Raw genomic sequence first — 21,085 nt, 5'->3', positions numbered from 1 at the left:
GAGGCTCTTAACTAGCCTCTGCACTGTACACGATGCTCCGTTTGTTCTCATTGTCTCCAGGAGCTCTTGGGGAGAGTCTGACTGCTCTTATGCTTATTATTTAGCGCTCTCATCTCCAGGAGAGGCCGCCCCCATCGAATCACACAACACACATTCTCAGAATGAACCTGGAAACAATTTAATGCTTAATATTCATGCCTCTCTCCTTCGCTCCCTCCTCCATTCCCCTGGCTCTGCAAGCCCACAACTCATCCTCCCGTTTCCTCAACCCTCCATTCCCTTGAATAATTTTCCTCTTCCTCCTTGTCTCCATCCTTCCTTTCTCCGTACCGCTCTTCGTCTCCCTCCCCGCCACAACTCATCCTCCCTTTTCCCCATCCTCTTACACCATTCTCAACTCATCTCCTTCCTCTCCCCCACAGAAGCTCCGGGGCAGGACTTTGTGACACTGGACTATCGTCTGCGCTACTACCCCAGCATCACCTACGCCGTCATCGGCAGCGCCGTCATCTTCGTCCTGGTGGTGGCGTTGCTGGCCTTGGTGCTCCACCACCAGAGGAAGCGGAGCGTCCTGCTGCCCAGAGGCGTGAGAGGGAGCTCGCATCACCACCACCAGCCCCTGCTGCTGTCCCGTCTGGTCATCTTGGACCGGGGCCACGTCCACTCCGGAGGTCCAGGTCTCTCCCCCGGCTCTCCCACCGTAGCAGGCCAGTATCGCTCAACTCCTCAGGCGCTGCAGCTGCTGTCCGGTACCCTGTATCCCTCCGGATTCTCCATGGACTCACCTCCGTCGTACTCACAAGCTGTTCTGGATGTCAGGTGAAAGGAATAATGATTCTAATGGCTTGTGGAAGTATGGATCCATAAAGCTAGCTTTGCACTGTAAGCCATGACTAAACCAACAAACAGAAATAGTGGCGTTGTCTCTCTGGCAAAGTATAATCTAATTTGATATGCATGTAATTTTAATACAACATTACCTGACATTTCATGTAGTTGTTAGCTAATTTTTCTCTTATAATCAATTTTTATTTTGCAAGCTTCCTTAAATAAAGGTTATATCATCATGTTATTTAGTCAGAGAGGGGTGAACATCCTGAATCTTTGCTAGCTGCTGGTCCCAGTCAAAAAACAATCATTGTGCAGTCCTTGCAAAGTAGCTCATGGCCCTGACATCATATTCTTCCTCTGTTTCTTCTGTTTTTTCCCCTAGTCGGCCTCCCTGGTTTGACCTCCCTCCTCCTCCGTACCTCTCAGATGCGGAGCTTCCATCAGAGGGCGAGCTGCCTCAGTACGAGGGCCCGCAAGAGCCTTTGAGCCACCCCACAGCACATCCCACTGCGCCCTCCACACCCAGAACTGCGGCCTCGGCCACACAGCCGAGCTCCAGAGAGGAGTCGAACCAGCTGTAGCAGCTCTCCTGTAGAACTTAGAGACTGTAGTTGGACTGCAGAGCGTGCAGGACTGAAGGACCTGGCTGCAGGGCCACATGAGGCCAGGGCGGTCCACAGCAGAGACCTGCTGCGGAGAATCAACAGGGACTAAGAGACTATAGACTAAACAGTGCCCTTACTGCCCACACATCAGCTTACTGAAGCACTGGACTGAGACAAGCTCACACCGATCCTGTATGCCGGCCCCCCCTGCTGGGCTCATGGCTGTACTACATCTTAATCAGATAGATGTTCATTTACTTTTCATCAGTTCATTTGAATTATGCTCCCCTTGAAGGAATACTGTGTAAGATACCCAGCAGTGACCACAACGTGCACCTCCAGAGAGGTCGAGTTCAGCTGCCAATCATTGATTTATTCATGATCAAATCATATATGATGATAGCACCTGAAAAGGCCATCATGTTGTGGTGTAATCATGAGAGACATGTTATTCTCCTTTGTGTAACACTCTTCGGCAGCATGAGGACAGCTGTGGCATATTCTGATTCTCCTCACTGTACTTCACATTTCACACCAGAATACTTTCCATAGTGGAGTTTAGAATTCTATGTAATTTTTATTGTGTTAAAATTGTAAAATACCTGAATGCTAGATCAAACCTGTACTGTTGAGAGTTACTGCTACATTTGACAACTTACTGTTTTTAGATCATTTTAGCAGTGGTGTGTTGTTGCCTTATTCTAAATGAAGTTGATACACTTTTAGACAATGCGGTAGTGATGATTTTAAATAGTTAAACAGAAGCACATGCAGTTGGGACATAGAAGAGCAGCTCAGTCAGAGGCACTCAAATTTATGTGAACAGTGACCTGATTATCGTAAAAGCAGCATTTTTAGTGGTACTTCAGACTCATATTAGCAAATTGTTGTCACTGTGTTGCTGGAGAAACATGCTTCTGAAAAAAAAAGCACTGTGCTTTCTTCACAATATTTTTCACACTATTTCTTGTTGCTGTTTGGTCAAATCAAGCTACGAGTGTGAAGAGGACCATTGAGATTTTTTAAAATAATGCTGAGCAGACCTTATGGAAGTGTGTCCTTGCCATGTGAGTTTCATAAATCATTCCTCTAAGGAAGAGATCCAGCTTTGTTGGTAACAGTAGCTTTTTTACTACATTTCCATTTGAAGACCAATGGTGTTTTTAAAGAAAAAAGAAATACAAATGATTTTGTTGAGGCCTTATTCTGTGCCAGTTTGGCAGTTAGTGCCTTTGTATGCGACATGTTTGTGGGCACAAACAGCCTTTTTAAAACTTTTAAAAACAGCAGCCTACTCTGATATTTTACAGTAAGCTCACATGACAACATACAGTACATGTAAGAACATCTGGAATCAATTCAAATTTTGCTTGAGATTTTTTTAACGTAACTGTGGATGAATCATTCTGGAAAATCCTGCTCAGTTGTATTAGACAATGATGATGAAATCCATTCTGTATCTGAAGGATGTGTGTTTATAAATGTACCAATGTCTTTTGACCTGTCTTTGTTCAGTTGAGCCTGGTTTGTTTGACACTGCACATAGCAGCTAGGGAAAAGCAAGGAAAGCTATTTAAAAGTAGAGTTTAAAGCGAGAGATGAATGTGTTAACGTGGTTGTGCTTTGCATTGTACTTTTCCTCGAGAACCAGCAGCGATGGTGCAGGCACATAAAATACAATCAAACCAAAGATAATCATTATTCATCTTAACCCAAGGCTATTACCCTCCAAAGGAATGATTATGTGTCACAACTGTTTATACCATTATTATATTCAAATGTGCAAAGGTTTATTGAGGAAAGCAGAATTCATGCTATTTGCTGTAACTGGAAGAAGTTTCTCAGGACTAAATTTATACCAGTCTGCCTGCTCTGTTGTTTATATCTTGGTTCTATTTTAAGGAATGTTTAAGATCAAATTCCATTTTCTTTTTTTCTGATTTGATCTCATGAGTTTAGTTATTTGCATATTTGTGAAGTCGCCCTTCATGATCTTTTTATCTCATGTATTCTGTACATTGAAAGTAATATAAAATTCTGACTCAGTGTGTGTGTGTGTCTTCCTGGAGATTTGATATTACATTTTCTCAGCAACTGAATATATTGTCAGCATCTGCTTATTGCTGCCTGCAGCTGTGCTGCCAGCCTGTGCCCCAGACAGACAAACCTTAGATCACAGATCCGCAAATAATAAAGACTTAGGTGCAGGAACACCATCTGATTCTACACTGTGGGTGGAGAGAATGACACTTTCAGTGGTGGAAGTGTTCAGTATTCAGATCCCTTCATGAACACCCAATCACAATGTATTAGTACAGAAGCGCTATCAGCTAAATTTACTTAAAGTATCAAAAGCAATTCTTGTTCTGCAGTAAAAAATGGCTCCTCTTACAGATATATTATAATTTATTACATTTGATTGTGAATGCTGATGTATTTCAGTGCACAAGTCCCATTTTACCATGGTAGAACTACTTTTCGCTACTTAATATACAGTTAGTTTAGTTCAGCGTTGCCCAACCTCAAGGTCAGACCTACTCTCAAAAGATTAATCTGTGGGGTTGTGGGATGATTAATGGGTTTGGAGGGGAAAGAAATTAAAGTTTTGTGGAAGTCATATTTTGGACTTTTCTCCAATGTTTGCTTTTCTACAAAAGATTGGATAATTTTGACTCTCTGGATCTTCTCTATGTGAGAAGAGGTTTGACTAGATACTTTTCGTAAGGGGTCACAAGCCAAAAAGTCTTGGAACCACTTGTCTAACCTTAATGACTTTAATAATGTATCATATGTTATAAGTTCATTTTATATTTTCATGTAAAATCTTCATCTGCAAAGTAACTAGTTACTCTATCTGTCACATAAAACTAGTGCAGTAAAAAGCACAATTTTTCCCTCTGAACCCTTTAATCACTTTCAGAGAGCCTCTGCTGGTGTGAAGTACCAGTCAAGAGACAGCCAATGAAATCAACGTAACTATTACTTAGCTGGAAAGCTCTTGAGTCTACTCAAGCATCCATATTTTTCCTCCATGCATGAATGTTTTATTATAATAGCAGCGGCACATAGCCCTGCAGTTCCACATTTCCACCAATAGATGTCACCATGTCATCATAATGGACACAAAGCTCAGAGCAGAATCAGTGTGAAACTCTGAAGCACTACATTTCTGCCCTGCTGCACTGTCAGAATCTAATCTGTCAAAGGCAGGTTTTGATACCTCAATGTTAAAAGGTTCAGCATTCAGTCAGCGAGACTCACTTGGCAACTATCTACATCTTATATGACACCTACTTCAGTGAATGCATAAATGAATATCATCTCACCAGTTGCCCCCTATTTTCATTGTAATGTCCCCCTGCATTTCATCTTGCCCCTCCCACCTCAATATCCGCATCACATTATGATACATCAGATAACGTGTGATACCATCTCTGGCAGCGGGTCCCCTCTCCTGTCCTCCCCATCCCTCAACATGCCCCTCGCTTCCTAATGGTCCCTCTCTGCTCATCTTTTATCTTCCCTCACTCACACATCTCTCATTTTCACTCCCCTCGCCCCTCCTCCGTCGACCAACGTCGGGAGCTTTTTTCTCATCGCCCCGCACTCCTTTACCTCATCTTAAACTCTGATGCCGGAGGCCCATGTTTGCTTAGCCCGAGCCCTTAACTACACAGACTTTAATTAAAAGCCTGCACGCTTCTCTTTTGCTGTCTGTCCTGCCTCTGTCTGCCCGGCAGCTGGTGAATTGGCAGGAGGGAATTTCCACGTATGCTGCAAAATAGTAGAATTGCTGGACCAGAGGATGCTGTTCCTTCAGCTATGCCCCACAGGAGATGGCACCAAGCCCCATTAATCTGAAGTGAAGTTGGGCAATGATGCAGAGAACAGCAAACATGATGCAAACAATGACAATAAGGAACAGGAGTAATAGTGGCAGTTGAGTGTGTTGTGGTAGTAGTGAGGACAGTGGTGACGTTCATGTTCCTGTAGATGAGGGTTACTGCTAACAGACACCATGGCAATGTTCCAAGTTGATGGAGCAGAGAGACTTGTTTTCCTCTCTTGGGGGTCTTTGGTTTGGCATTACCGTAGCCGTTAGCTATTGGATACAGTGCAAGTGTGATAAAGCTGGCTAATATCCCACTGACAATAAAGACCTTAAGTCTTTCAACTAGTGGTGAATGAGACTATTGAGGTTACTGTGTATTTAATTTGCTCATGTCGTTTCTGATTATATTTCTCGACTGGAGAAAGGAAGCAACATAAAGCTCAACTGGGACATAAATAAAGATTTAGCCACATAGGTGTTCACAGTTTACTTGCTATCACTCATGCAGCTCTCTCTCACTTTTGCTCACATATGTATATATATACAAACCTCACACTCACTTGGCTGCAGTGCCATAGCTCCAGTGAACTGGAGATAAGACCCTGCGTTTTCACATGTAAATGGCGTGAGCGTGGAGGGGAGAGGAGGGTGTATTGTTAGCATGGAGCGGCTCTGAGGGGCTCTGAGGAGCTCTGCTGAGGGTTTGGCCAGCGCAGCCCTTATCAGATGAAGAGCAGGCCTCTGAGGGGAGGAGGGGTCGGCGAGGGACAAGGGCTGGGTAGGGTTGAGGGGGCCAACAGGAGAATAGAACAGCTGGCGGAGTCACGCGTGCAACCTCAAAAACACACAGAGCCCAGACACGCTGAGCACGGTGGGAATCTCCTCAGCTAAGAGATCCACAAACACACGGCCTCTTGTGTTATTATCAGCCACCAGCCAGCAAGTCTGAGCACATAATCACACACACAGCAGCACGAAAAGAGGAGCAGTTCACACAATCACGGACACGCACACACACGAAAACACAATCACTGAAGACAATCAGACAGATTCACAAATACACATTTCCATACAGGCGTCTTTACGGATCATTAGCCTAACACACACATGCAGAGGCTATGGTTACCCCAACACACAGAGAGCTAAATCGCCAATGACAAGTCAGCTAGTTTCACTGAATGAATAAATCAGCAATAATTTCAACAACCACCTGGTTTCAACATCCTTGTATTGCTCATGTTCAAACTTTAGCATGAATCCCAGAATGGGACAGATAACACATGCGTCTTTTGCCTTTCTGCGTGATTTATGGCATTCTTTCATGCCATGCAGGCTTCAATCACCCTGACACTGCACATCTTACAGCAAACTATATGTATTTTTGCTCACAAATAAGTGGATGTCACAGTCTGATAACTTTTTTACTGCATCAAAATTCACCTCAAACAGTGAAGCTGTCATTACGTCGGTCAGCATGCCGATAGAAACAAAAATTCCTCTCATATATATGCATGTATGCGTACATATATGCATAAGTCAGAGCGGCATTAGCAGCTGAAACAGTAACACTTCCCTGCTTAAGAATAGACCAGGGTGCTGGCTCTTGTCCTTTCCATTCAGGCCAGTGTTAAACACACAGACTAGCATGCTAATGGGTAATCCCTGAGGACCAGCCACCTTTGTCCCAGCCCTAAGAGGATGTCTCTCTCTGGGCACTGGGTGACAGCCACCAGGCTGCCGGCTACTGGACAACCAGCATGTTGCCAGATACTGATCTCAGTCCTCCAGAGGGATGCCAGCAGGTTGCCAGGCCCTGATTGGTATCTGATGGGTGGAAGATTGGCGTCTGTCCTGGTTTCCTTTATGTTTGTTTTTTTCCTGTGTGTGATGCACCAGGAGGAGGTTTGCCATCTTTCTTGTTGAGAGGAAAGTGAAAGTGTGGCGTAGTTGTCATGCAGCAGGTGGTCTGTCTGTATCAACAAAGACTGCCAGTTAATCTGACTCTCTAATCTAGACTACAGTGGGAGTGGAATGAGGTTGCTACTTTTGTCTTAAAAAGCAACATCCTCATACTTAACGTCGTAAAGACCCATTCAGTATCCTTGGCAGGTTCTATGCCACTGATCAAAACAGGTCACTTGACATTAAACGCATTTTGGCAATTACCTGTCAAATGGGAAGAAATGCTGAATTTGAATGGTATCAGGCAGCTGAATCGGGGGTTGATTTTTTCATGCAAATTGATGAAAGGTGTTCCCGGGGTTATAAGCACTTGTTCATGTATCTCTATGCATCAGAACATTCCACATTGCAAGGTGGACAGTGGGAGAGGGAAGCGAGTCAAGATGCAGGCTGTCATTGATTTGCTGAGAGGACATTCCACAGTGCAAGGTGCACTCAGGAGGCCCTAGGAGGAGGGTGATCCCTTGGGAATACTAGTATTCCTTATGATGTGATGACATAAAGAGGAAGGAAGAGGAACACTGGAGAGCCAGTGAAGCTTCAAAATTGATGACAACATCATGTACCATGTGTGTGGTATCACATGTTGTTGGCCAAAGGATAGCCATATGATGATTATATTAGACAATTTATCCAGCCCTGGTTTTATACTGTCTATGGTGAAATATTGTGCTCTCATTCCAACTCTGTACCCTCATCTTTCTTTTCACCCCCAGAGAACTGAGCTCCACATACAGCAGCACCAAGAATGTATGCACACACACACACACACACACACACACTATGAGCACACATGCACACACACAAACATACAGGAAGAGGCAGCGCAACACATCAGTCACTACTGTTTCGCAATAAAAATGTCATAAATTGACTGTGCAAATGCAAATGTGTATTAATATCAAATTGAACATCATGAAGGTATTTGACATGTAAATGCATCACATAGTGCAAGTTTTTGCAGCAGGGGCCAGTATCTGCCAACTTGAGAACAGATCTGCTTGTGGTGGACTTTTCTTGCAGATTCATCAGGGAAGGTGGATCCCCCACGATGCTTAAAAACAATTCTTTTTCCTCAACATGTACCCTGATTTCCAACAAGTCCCCACCCGCAGCAACATCCTTCTTCACGCGTATGTTCTCATCCATAGACCCTGCATGGACCCTCACACACTCCTTCTCACCACGGCTTGTGCCCTCCCCCCAATTTCCATCAAAACTCCCTCAAAATGAAACACGCACACACAACATAGAAAGCATACCCCCCGGGCCCGAGTCCGCCTACCACCCAGGGCCACCCCATGCCTCGCACGTTCCACTCAGACGGGGAGCACGACACTGGGCCCCTCCACCCCCCCCCCCCCCCAACTCGTCCGTGCCCCCCAGTTCCATCCATCATATCTGCCCCCCGGCCTCCATCGCGTCGCCACAAAGGCAGCTAACCCAAAGAAAAGAAAAGGCAAAAAAGAGGCGAGAAGAATACAGCCGCTACCATGCAGAACAGTGCTGGCCGGAGTACCGCCTTTTGTCCCGGGCCCGGCCTCTCCTCGCCTGGTCTCTCCTGCGTACACACCCTCTTCTCCGAGGGAACAACAGCCTGGAGGCTTGGGGGATGGAACCGGGTGTGGTGCTATCTAAAGCGGTATAGTTTGGCCCCCTCGATGGCCCCCTGGTCACCAGCAGACCCTGTGTGTCGAGCTGTCAAACAGGGCCGCCCTGGCCCTCCCCTTGCGTCCACGGGCACTCCCTCTGGGGGGCAGTAGGGGCCCCTGAACTCTTGACTCAGGGGCCCACAAGCCAAGGCTGACTGTGCTCTGCTGACTTGACCACTGATGCTCTGTGAAATGGAACAGTAAAGCTCAGGTGAGGAGGGGGGCTCAGTGCACATCTGCAAGGAACGTTTAAAAAAAGATGGATAAAGTAGGAGATTTACATAGGTTGACATCAAAGACACCTTTGACTTTTGTGTGATATGTGCACTCAAGTGTAATGCTGCTGGAGCACAGCATTTATTTCTGATAGCACAGAAAGAAAGAAAGGAAAGGAAAGGAAAGGAAAGGAAAGGAAAGGAAAGGAAAGGAAAGGAAAGGAAGGAAAGGAAAGAAAGAAAGAAAGAAACAAAGAAAGAAAGAAAGAAACAAAGAAAGAAAGAAAGAAGAGAAACCCCCTTTACAGCAGCACTGCCTGTGCTAAAAGAAAAGAAGACAGAAAGCAAAAATAAAAAGAGCTAAGATTGAGGAGGGGAGTGTATAAGTGAATGGGCAGCATCCATTAAGTGCAAACAAAAGCGGGTGCCTTTCTGTTGAGGCTGATGTTCTGTTGCAGGCCACCCTGCCTTTGTGGCCCAAGGAAGAGAGGGATGTCCCTGCTTGGTCACGTTCACACCCTCTGCTGATAGAGCACCTCTCACTGCTGGTCATGGATGTTAGAAAGTCCTGCAGCTGTGTAGGCACAAATGGAGGTGACAGGAGAGAGACAAACAGAGAGATGGGACAGACACAAAAACAGAGGCAAGTGCAAATGATGGATTTAAGAAGAGGCAAGAAATTATCATTCAAAAGAAGACAGGTAAAAAACACACCAAACATCTTTGATGTCTGAGTGATATTCATGCAGAGGAGGGAGGAAAGGAGTGGAATAAAAGACATTTTTAAAAAAGTTGGCAAATATCAAGAACAAATAAAGCAAACCTGGAAAACTGTTGGGAAAAAGGTTTATGCAGAAAAGGTTAGAAGACAGGGAAATTATAAATGAGGAAAAAGTCCTGGTCGGGGGAAACAAAGCACATGTTGGATTGTCCAAATTCAGTGTGCTAGTTTATGAGACCCCAGAGACTTGTGAGGCAGATAGTAGACTGGTGGAACAAGAGGGGGCTGGAGGGGTGGGGAGAGGAAATGAATGGGGCTATATGTGGCACTTACCATCAGTATGAAGAGTGGTAGGGGCCACTGCTTTTATATATTCTGTATTGTACTATTGGCAATATTAGTAATTAAATAAATACATTTATTATTTCAGATGTTAGGCCAGTGTGGGGTGGTTTGGCCTCTGGGCCATTATGCAATTCATAAATTCAAAAAAAGCAACTAAGAAATGCAAAAAAAAAAAAAAAAAAATCTCTGGACAGCAATGACTTATATCTGCAATAAAAGCAAATAACTAACAAAATAACTAACTAACAAATGTGTCTGAGTTGTCCTTGAATGCAACACGCACATGGCGGTTACATTGTCGTCACGCTGATGAATCGTGGCACCGGTCAACAAATGAAAAGAAGGGAGGAGTAAGTTTTTGGCAGGTAAGTTTTGTGCTGAGCGAGCTAAAAGCTAAGAAGCTTAAAACTCATTTGGAAGGAGAATTTATGAAGGAGAGCCTCGTTGCTCTTTAGGAGCTGCTAGCAGCAGACAAAGTGAAACTGTTCCAAAGTGCCCGTTTATCTGGAATAACTCGCAGAGAAAAAGGAAAAACTGTTGCGGAAACTCAGTGTTAGTGAGTGTCTGTGTGATTCGATCTTCATGGTGGACGTTAACCTCTCAGAGCTGAATCTCAAGCTCCAGCAGCATCTCAGCTCTCATTCGAGGTTGGTGTGATATATGTGTTCAGTAATTTAGTGTGGCCTCCAAAGGATGATCTAAAAATGTAAATGGCCCTTGATAGGGCATTAGACAGAAGGGGTGTAATAGATAATATCTGTAAGACTGTAGATCAGAAGCACACATGTAGACATAGCAAGCATTAAAAGCAATTAAAAATAAACACAAGCACACACACATAAGCACAGTCTTCAAACACACAGCATCCTAATGGAACCGTGACTGACCACGTTCCAACCCTATTCACCAAAAGGACAATAGTGTGCTGAGGCAGCAAAAAGCCAGTTGAATGCATGTGTGAGACTGTGTGTATGTGCTGGCCACGTATATGTGTGTGTGTGTGTGTGTCTATGTACGTAGGCCTGTGTCCGGTCCTCGGGGTGCACAGATTGTGATTTTCCCAGGTGAACAACGCCATACGGAGCACTGCATCTTCAAGCTCATTAAAGACCATTCTGAGCCATTAGAAAGCATTCAGCAGGGTGTGCATTCCCGCAGACTCCGGTGTCAGGGCACAGAGCCATGCCTGAAGGCCCCAGGGTGGGGACCTATGCTAAACGGGCTGAGGGAACACACCAGAAGGAGCTGATCCTTTTCTTCAATGAGCACCGGTTGCTGTGTGGATGGAGAGGATGGCGAGGGCGGGGGGTGGTGGGGTTGTAACAGCTTGTTGAGTTCCCTTACTTGAGGAATTCATAATTTCATAGTAACTGTTGAACATGAAGAAGGATGAGTTTCCAAAAGAATGTCTCATTTGGTCTTGAAAAAAAAAGTTGAAAGATTATTAGTTAGGCAAGATCTTCATTTTCAACTAAATGTAGACATGTGAATGAATGGAAGATGACATAATGCTGTGGTGATTGTGATGATAGATCGGCAAAGACCAACAGTCCCCCTTGTGGACAGCAGCCAGATCCTCAAACATCAGCCGTCTATTGATTCCGCTGACTATAGAGTTGGACCACAGAGCAGTGTGATGCCATTCAGAGCCGAGCGTTGCTAGGTAGAGTGCACTAGTCCATAGTGTGTGTGTGTGTGTGTGTGTGTCTCACAGAGAGAGAGAAGGAGAATGAGCTGGGTAGAGAGGCAAGGGTGCAGCATCCACCCCTGATGGTTATAAATGAGAGTCATGTCAGCAAAGGGACCCCAGGCCATCTGTGATACTCACGGATGATCTCATAGTGTGCATGCTTAAAACATACTCGACACTGCTTACACACACACACACACACACACACACACACACACACACACACACACACACACACACACACACACACACACACACACACACACACACTTGCACTCAAGTCAAAGCTAGCCTCTGTGACAGAAGTACCAAAACTACAGAAGTAAAAGTTTTATTTGGTTTAAAGAGGAAAGAGTTTGAAATGATTTATGTAAATTGTATTTAGAAAGCTTTGGGAGGTTTGCTTTCCCTGAATCATATGTTTTGTCTGGGTCACATTTCTGAATCTCTGCAGAAGTAAACACAGAACACAGTCCCCTGGTTGGGCTGTTGTAGCATAAGGATCTACCTCTGGCACAACTTGCTGGTTAACCAAACTAGCCAGCCAGTTGCATTTACCTAAACTAACAGAGGTGGTGAGTGTAAAGTTAGCTTGACCCACTGAGATATATTGGACCGAAGCCTATATTCAATATAAATAAATATTCAAATAAATACAGTACAGAGGCAATATTTCCAATGTTTTTCCTCTTCAACTTTATTGATTTCTGTAAATATCTGCTTCTGAATTTGATGCAGCAACATGTTTCTAACATGGTGGGACAGGAGCATCAAAAGACTGGGAAAGTTTTGGAACGCTCCAAAAACACCTGTTTGGATCATTCCACAGGTAAACAGGTTGATTGGTAACAGGTGATAGTATCATGATTGGGTATGAGAGGAGCATCCTGGAAAGACTCAGTCGTTTACAAGCAAGGATGGAGCGAGGTTCACCACTTTGTGAAAAACTGCGTGGGCAAATACTCAGACAGTTAGACAGTTTGAGAATGTTTTTCAATACACAATTGCAAGGAATTTAGGGATTTCACCATCCACAGTCCATAATATTGCAGATTCGAAAATCGAGAATCGAAAGAGAAAGAGAGAATCAAAAAACAACTGTGAAAGCCTTTGACCTTCGATCCCTCAGGCAGCACTGTATAAAGAAAGCAACACAACTGTATAAAGGTTGTTACTGCATGTGCTCAGGAACGCTTCAGAAAAGAAAAGTGTTGTCTGTAAACACGGTTTGTCACTGCTGCATCTACAAATGCAAGTTATATATCAGCAACAACCAGACACACTGCTGACTCCTCTGGACCTGAGCTCATGTTGCAGGCATCCAATTCAGAACACGTGTATATTTACAAAAAACAGATTTCATCAGTTTGAACATTAAATATCCTGTCTTTTATTCAGTTGAATACAGGTCGAAAAGGACCTGCAAATCCTTCTGTTCTGTTTTTATTTACGTTTTACAGCGTCCCAGCTTTTTTGGAATTGGGGTTGTAGGAAAGAGACACAGAGATGGGGGCACTGGGTGCTGAGAGAGCGCTGGTTTCTACATGGCTCAGTTCAAAGACTGCGAAGGAATGTGGGAAGAAGCGGGGCATGCTTTAGCAGCGTAATGTTTCACCAATAATAGGCTCAAATTTACTGCTGAATAAGATGTTCTGTAGGATACAGAGGAGAGGGCCAAACTTTTTCTAGGTCTCCCAAAAAACATGATCTATGTTCTCTTTAAGTCAATTAATCAGACGACTTGCCACCCTGTTCCCTCCGGTAAGGAGAGCAGGAAGAGGCAGAGCCTCTTCTCACGGTGAGGGCTCGATGAAGGAGAGTCAAATATTTATAGAGCTACACACCAGGATTCATTTCTCTCTCATGACATTCACTAACTCCCGTTTCAGCGAATAGGGTTTTGGCAGCCGTCTCCAGGTAGATAAATAGCTGCGTGTCCAATCAGATGTGAATTTATTTTAGCTCTTCTCGAAGTCAAATATAAACATCGACGGGCCCGTATAAGAGAGCAAATCATGAATCATACCCAGCGGAGAGAAATTAAAAGTCAAAGTGACCTTTTGGGTAGTCACTGGAGAATACTGGCCAGAGGAGGTGTGCTGCCATTTCCTCCAAACTACAGTAGGGTGGTTAAAAGGATCAGCAGTTGCCAGGGTTACTTGTGGCGGTATGTTTTGGTGAAGGCCGAGACAAAGCAGCATGCGACAGGCTCGCCGTCCCCCTACAGCTGTGACCTGTCTCCCACCCTGGAGAGAGACAGAAGAACAGGAAGGGAGAAGAGATGGATTGAAAGAGGGAAGGAGTGAGGAGAAGGGCAAAATAGGAATAAAAGAAAGTGGAGGAGAGGAGAAAAAGACAAGTCGGCTGAAATCATCAGAAAATAGTACCAAAAGAAACGCAAGCGAAGTCAGTTTCAGTAACACATATGTCTGTGGCAATACATTTCCCCACCAGCTCAATCCGTCCTACCCACTGCTACTTCTACCCCTCCCAACAATGAGGAAACAAAGAGGTCGTAAAATAGCACAAAGTTGTAAAAGACAAAGAAATATAAAAGAGGGGCTTCGCACAAAAAAATGCTGTAACTGTGAGGGGTCAAAGTGGCAGAAGACCGAACTCTTGACCTCCTCTGTGACCGAGAGCTGTCACCCAGTTAAAACAATACATTCATAATCTCTCCCTCTCTCTCACTGTGTGTGTGTGTGTGTGTGTGTGTGTGTGTGTGTGTGTGTGTGTGTGTTTGTGCGCCTGTCTTCCCGTCGATTGAGATACCTCCTGGTAGGCGTCTTTTAAAAACGGCTTCTTCATCAATAACTGTGTCTCCCATCCTCCCTCCGTCTGCTCCTCTCCTCCCCCAAAAGAACCTCCTCCGTCGCAGACCCTCTCCAGCTCAACTCGAGTGGGTTGCCTCGCTCCAACAAAAGACATCTTCTTCTCATCCTCCTCGGAGGAGACAGAGGGACGGATGAGGAGATGGAAGAGTATCAGCTCATCCCTTTAATCCAGGGTAGACAGAGAGACTCTTCAGTGAAGAGGTGGGAAATCCACTGATCAGGGGCTTAAGATGCAAACTCTACAATGGACCTGTGGCTCTCTTTGGGGTCATCGCAGCAGGATGGGACACCAATCTCTGTCTGTGCATTGTGGAGCACACACTCTCATTGCAGCCGCACAGCGTACTTGTTTCAAAGTGATAATGTTCATTATGCAAATACGTACGTTAACATAACGGCGCTGCTTATATGTTGCAACAGATTCACACGCAGCCACTAAGTACAGGATGGCATCTCTGGAGTGGGCAAGAGAGCTGAAATCACTATCATGATATTATTCAGAATATCTTTCCAATATTGATTCACTTTACAAAATAACTTATATGTAAAATTACATGCAAGAAAATGTAATTTATGTACAATGGAGTGCACTGTGAACATTGCATTTGACAAAACTCTTTACATATGTAAGACAAAAAACTTCAGTAAGTAATTTTTTTCATTTTTGATTACACTTAAATCACTAATTTGGACACAACGTTGTAAAACAATAATGCAATATGATTATATCTTTATTATACAGTCATGCTAACAGTTGATGTACAATGATATTGAATCATTGTCCAGCCCTAAATGACATATACTCTTTTTGGTCAGTTTTTGTAAACAAAGAATAACATTACTAGAAATCTGTATATTCATGGCGTTAACAGGGAAATTGTCATGGTTTGGTCGAATGTTTGGTAGAATTACTTTCCTTGGTTATGGTTGGAGTCAAGTCTGCTGATTGGCTTCATATAAAAAGGCCTTGTTGAGTCCAAACTGGCTCTTCTGTATTTGTCATATAAATAACAAATAAGTACAAATTTCCTGTGAGAACAGGCTCGCATTTGCATAAATTCTGAAAAGTTAATAACTGTGCAGTTTTTGTAAACCTGGCTTGTGTGTGTATGTCTGCACATGAGCCACAAATTGTGAATACGTGCACATGTGTATCAGTATGAGCATGCCTGTCACTATGTGCGTGTGTGTCATTGTGTTTCCTTGTGTGTGCGTGTAAGGCAGTGAGTGTGCGCCTGCATTCAGCATCTCCCTGCAGCTAATGAGTGGCGGCCCACCTCTCCAGCAGGCCTGGCAGTCCTTGGCTATGAGGCTGGAGCTGGCTGTTTTCTCATGGTAATCACACACTTTGTCCCGGGGTGGATAATCCTGCACTGGCATTGTCTGGGCCCCAGAGGAGAGCCCCACAAGGTCGACCCTGCTTCACAGAGAGCCACAAAAGACCCAAATGCAGCAGCAGCACCCCACTCCAGGCCTGCGCTCCTCAACACGCACCCGTACACACAGATACACACAAAAATGCATGCTTGCACAGAAATGCGCGCACACCCACCGGCACACACTCATTAGTTATTCTCGATTTCAACAGCGAGGCCTGGAGTCATTAAAACGGGCTGCATGTGAGAAGCACAGACACACTCATTCTCATACACATACACACATGCTGCACGTATGAGCAAAAGCAAGCAGCAGTACATTTTCATGCATTTCCAACCATTTTGTAGGAAAGGTTAATTTGCTTCCCTTGTACCACAAAGCAACACTCCCCTGCAGCGGAGTGAAAACAAGCAGCAGACAAAAAAGGTATCATGGGAGACCATTCTGAGCAGTATCTACAACACTATATGAGCCATACATGTGCAGGTTCCTTCAGTAGCAACAAATGACTGTATGAAAAGTATAAAAAATCCAAACATTGCACATTATAATCACCTTCTTTGATCAAAATTAATTTTTGCAGCACCTAGCTTCTCCCACCATCGGCAGCGTTCCACTCTATAACCCTGATGTGTATAAATAACCCATATTGCTGGGAGGGGAGTAACATGCTCAGGGCTTGGCGTGGCATCAGGGAGGATCAGCTCAGTGGAATATCTGGAGGGGCAGAGCGCGAAGAAAAAGGCTGTAGCAAAGGAAAGAGGAAGACAGGCTCCCACAGGTCTCTCTTACACTCCATCTACTCCCGAATCGTTAACAAGCAGGCCTGGGAGGGACGCGGCTAACAGTGCTTAAACCACCACCTTGTTGATCTCGTGAAGCATCAGAGCAGCCGTGAGCAAACAGCAATGGGAGCTCGGTGGTCTGTGCCTGGGCCTCGCACAACGACTTTAGCATCAAAATTAGCCTCCGAGCCATTAACTTTAGAGGTAACAAAAAGAGTCTCGCCTCTGCAACTGCGTTCTGCAAAATGAACGCCTCAAAGCCCAGAAAGTAGCAATTAGCAACACAAAAAAATCAAGGGTGTGATTTTTGAATTTGCCTGATCGTGTGGCCTCTGGTGTTCAAATGTTATGTGTAGAGGAAATATCAGGGATGAGCCCAGATCTGAGGTCTATTTGAAGGAATGAATGTGTCTCACTGGGTCATTAGCCAGGGGGAGTGGAGCACTGTGGGCCAGTGTGAAGAGGCAAAGAGAGGGTTTGTAATCCTCTATGGCCAATGGGACACAGCCAAATGTCTGTCTAGCGACACACTAGGACATTTTTGTTCCACAAACAAGTGAGACACACATACACACGGCCGCGCATACATGCATAAATGCACGCAGACACACACAACCGTAGAAATCCCACTGCTTCCAGTCTAGTAATCCTCATTTGTTATTCTGATAGAGTTTTGCTGTGGACACCAAGTTGACAGACAAAGTTAGAGAGTAAAAGAGGAACAGAGGGAGGGAGGAAAGGGAGAGGAAAACAGACAAAAAAAAACTTCCCCCTTCTCTGCTCCCCTAGCCGTCATTGGTTGATGGCACAGGGTCTTTTATTTCCTTTTTGCTAATTGGCCACCCAGGCATTGACTCTGGCGTGAGTTCTACCCCAAAACACGTGCATGTCTCTCGGTCCCATGAAACACCCCCTGGCTATTCTCCACTCACCTTGCCATTTAAATGACTGGGGGGAAGCTTGTTACCATGGCAAATGTAAGCAACTCCAAGAGGAGATGGTGAAATCATTTTGTAACAGGTGAAAAAACAGTCATCCTTCACATGGACTATAATTCTGCCGCAGACTTAACTTAATGTATCCACGTAGTTTATACTCTTCAATAAGAAGCGCTCCTGTTAATCTGAACAACAGGATATTAGTGCTACAAGCAGTGGAGAGCCGTATGTTGCTAAACAGACTTCATATTCATCTATTTGTTATTTTAAATGTATGTGACATGAATCGGCTTATTATGTTGTGCTGCACAGACATTTCCTGAGAAGGGCAAGGTTTTCGTTGGAGGTTTGGAATATGTGAGCCCCTGAGTATCCTCACCTTTGGAGCAAAGCATTTCCCCCCAGAATTCTTTAGGGCGTGATGGACAAGGGATGATCTCATTATTTTATTAACTCATTAGGAGCGGTGGAATTTGGCCACATCTTCCACTTATGCCCTCCCTGCTTTGGGGTGGCGAATGCAAAGGTCTGCGATAATTTCTTTAAGAAAATAAAAGAAAGACGGACGAAGGGGAGGGGGAGAAGAGAGGAGAAAAAAGTAATTTGATTGTCTGGAGGCTCCATATGGTTCCACGGCTTTTTGGTTCACCCTGGCTGGTTGCTAGCAGACTGAGGCCTTTCACCGCTTCAAGCCGATGACAAACTTCCCTATCCTCCCTTCATCCACCTCTCAATATCCCCCCAACATCCCCACCCTGAATCTGGTTAGGAGAATAATAGAAGAGGCAAACAATGAGGGGGCATGAGGGGGTGTTGGAAAAAAGAAGGAGGGGGTGTCAAGTGACCCGCAGAAAACACTATCAAACAAGACTGGAACTCTAAGGGGCTGACAATGGAGCGGCCTGCTCTTTTCTGTGCTACGCCACTGCTGGGGTAAGATAAGGGAATTCCTCAATACAGCAAAAAGGGAAGAAAGGGGAGAACTGCTTTTGAGAGATTCAGACCTCAAATCCAAACACTTCCCCCATAGATTATAGCTTGTGTGTTTTAAAGGGTGGCTGAAATAAAGCAGCACTTTGTTGGACAAGTTAGCCTTGTTGGTGTTGGTCTGCGCTGCCATTGTGTGCGGCAGTTTTATGCAGTTCTATGCAGATGACGGGAGATTAGAAAAGGCCTGGACTACACAAGGCCTTTAAAGTTCTGATACAGAGATCTATCGCAATAATTCAAAAGGTAACACAATGGCACTAACTGCTGCAGCTGTCTGAATTTATTGAGCCTTAAAACGCTATAGAATAAACAGCGGATTTAGCTGCTGGTCCCATACTCCTTATCAAACCTTTCAGTGCACTCTGTTTGACTTATGTGCTCCAAGCCAGAACGTCTGCAGTGTTTGAAAACCAATCCTATGGTAATGTAATAGATTGACTGATCTGAAAGTCAAATAGTGGGCAAGACAGTAATGTCAGCCTCGGGCCATGTGAAAGGAAATTTGAAGTAGCGGAGAAGTCAGTGCGTCAGAACAGTTAGATTTACACTCCCCATGCAGCCTGGGGGCCGTGGTACGACTCTGGCTCCTCCACCGCCGACAAGGTGAAACACTTCACTGAGGCCTGGCCATGCCAACTAACTGTCACACACACAAACACACAACTGTCCCACTCGTACGCACACGTGCACCAACGCAACCCTGGAACGTATGTCATGTCTCGCCACTAACTAGAGCAGCACGGCCCTACCTACCTGACTGGTTGGTCGATTGCCTGACATGTTAGTGGGTTGTGTTTAGGCAAGATGAGAAACCCGCCTGCTTGTCGGTTGGTTTTAATGCAAAGACGTATGATGTGCTGTCTGACTTACAGTGTTCACAGGTCTTCATATTTGTGATTTTAGTTATAAATCAAAGCTCCCCACATCTAAACATACAGGACATTTTGGGGACAGTAAAGTAATCAGAGGAGTGCTTTTCAGAGCTTTCAGTGTCTCTCAAACATGAAGCTGAGGCAGTGGGAATGAGGGGAAAAGGGAAGGTAAAAAGCACAAAGAGAGAGGGGAAGAGATGATTGGAATATTCCTGCAGCCACTGTTTTGCATCACTCATCAGTACCTCTTCTGTCACTCTCCACTGTCTGCCATCCAATGAAAGAAAAACGCAGATACAGACACTGATAAGCTAAATTGCTCTAAGATAAGAACTGCACGGTTGTCTCCGCGACAGCATTCAAATCCCTACAGATGCCAGTATATCCAGGGTGATTTGACGCGCTATGCACCTCTGATGGAAAACAAAATGGCACGAGAGAGAGCGCCAAAAAAAATTGACCGTTAAGACATCGCTCTCTGAATAAAACCAAACCCAATGCTTATCTCAACGTTTGGGGCAGAAGGGGCTTTACTTTGGAGCAGAGCTGCTCAAATATGCGCTGTTTGCACAGCGTACAACTTCCCAGTCACTGCGGATTAGGCAAACAATACAGCTCCCCCATGCTGCCCCCTCCACCAAAAAAACCTCCAACCAAATTAGTCTTTCTTTGGCCAGTTATAAAGACCTGAGTATGAATGAGGGCCTCTGTTAGTCCAGGGAAGATAACACACACTCGCTCACAGTGAGGGGGAACTAACGCTGTGTATTCCAGTCCTCCTCAGCATCTGATTGGCAAGAAATGATTTATCTTGCTCCGATTGGCTGATGCGCATAACTGACCCGGGCACGTTTTACACCTGTCCAACAGTTCCCTTACATCGTGTGTTTACGTGTGCACGAAGCCTATAGACATACGTGTTCGCCTCCTTATCCATGTGTGTGTGTGACGCTACCTCTGCTACCTCCTGATTAGGTTTAGAGCTCAGATACTTTGGCCATTAAGCCATGACAACCTGCCAGACCTGAACCAGACTTGCAGAAAGACAGAGGAGTCTGAGCCAAGCCATCACGCAAACAACACGAACAGAGAAGAGCAATTTCCAGCACGGGAGAAAATACTTAGTGTTTGTCTCAGACATGTATGCACACAAAGGTGTGCGCTGTTTTTGTAGTGCTCAATACACAAGCCACTGGGTTGAGGTGTGGTTTAACTTTGATTTATGAACTTCAGACTTTATCTGTAATATGAGGTTGCAGAGACGCTTGGAGCAAATTCTTCGCCGTCAAATAAACTGTATCATGCCCTCCTCTAATCGCTAAGTGAAGGAATAACACAGCCATTTTGCAATACTTCAAGCTGTCTGAACTGAGTTATGTGAGAATCTCTTCCAGTCGCACCTGTAAGGTGTCGCTCTGAGAACAGTAAAATAAACA

At 44.8% G+C, this 21,085-nt stretch overlaps 1 protein-coding gene across 1 annotated transcript in view; it reads left to right on the top strand.

Moving 5' to 3' along the window:
- ldlrad3 (low density lipoprotein receptor class A domain containing 3) overlaps positions 1 to 3,482 on the top strand; it is a 73,517-nt gene extending 70,035 nt beyond the window's left edge. Inside the window, exons 5-6 of the mRNA XM_041939350.1 lie at positions 423 to 819; positions 1,214 to 3,482. Coding sequence (XP_041795284.1) covers positions 423 to 819; positions 1,214 to 1,412 — 596 coding nt within the window. The 3' untranslated portion in view covers positions 1,413 to 3,482. The remainder of the gene's footprint in view (positions 1 to 422; positions 820 to 1,213) is intronic.
- The last annotated feature ends 17,603 nt before the right edge of the window (positions 3,483 to 21,085 follow it).

Source organism: Chelmon rostratus, chromosome 6 (genome assembly GCF_017976325.1).
Source record: "Chelmon rostratus isolate fCheRos1 chromosome 6, fCheRos1.pri, whole genome shotgun sequence".
NCBI classification, from domain to species: domain Eukaryota; kingdom Metazoa; phylum Chordata; class Actinopteri; order Chaetodontiformes; family Chaetodontidae; genus Chelmon; species Chelmon rostratus.
This window is presented reverse-complemented; position numbering and strand designations above follow the sequence as displayed.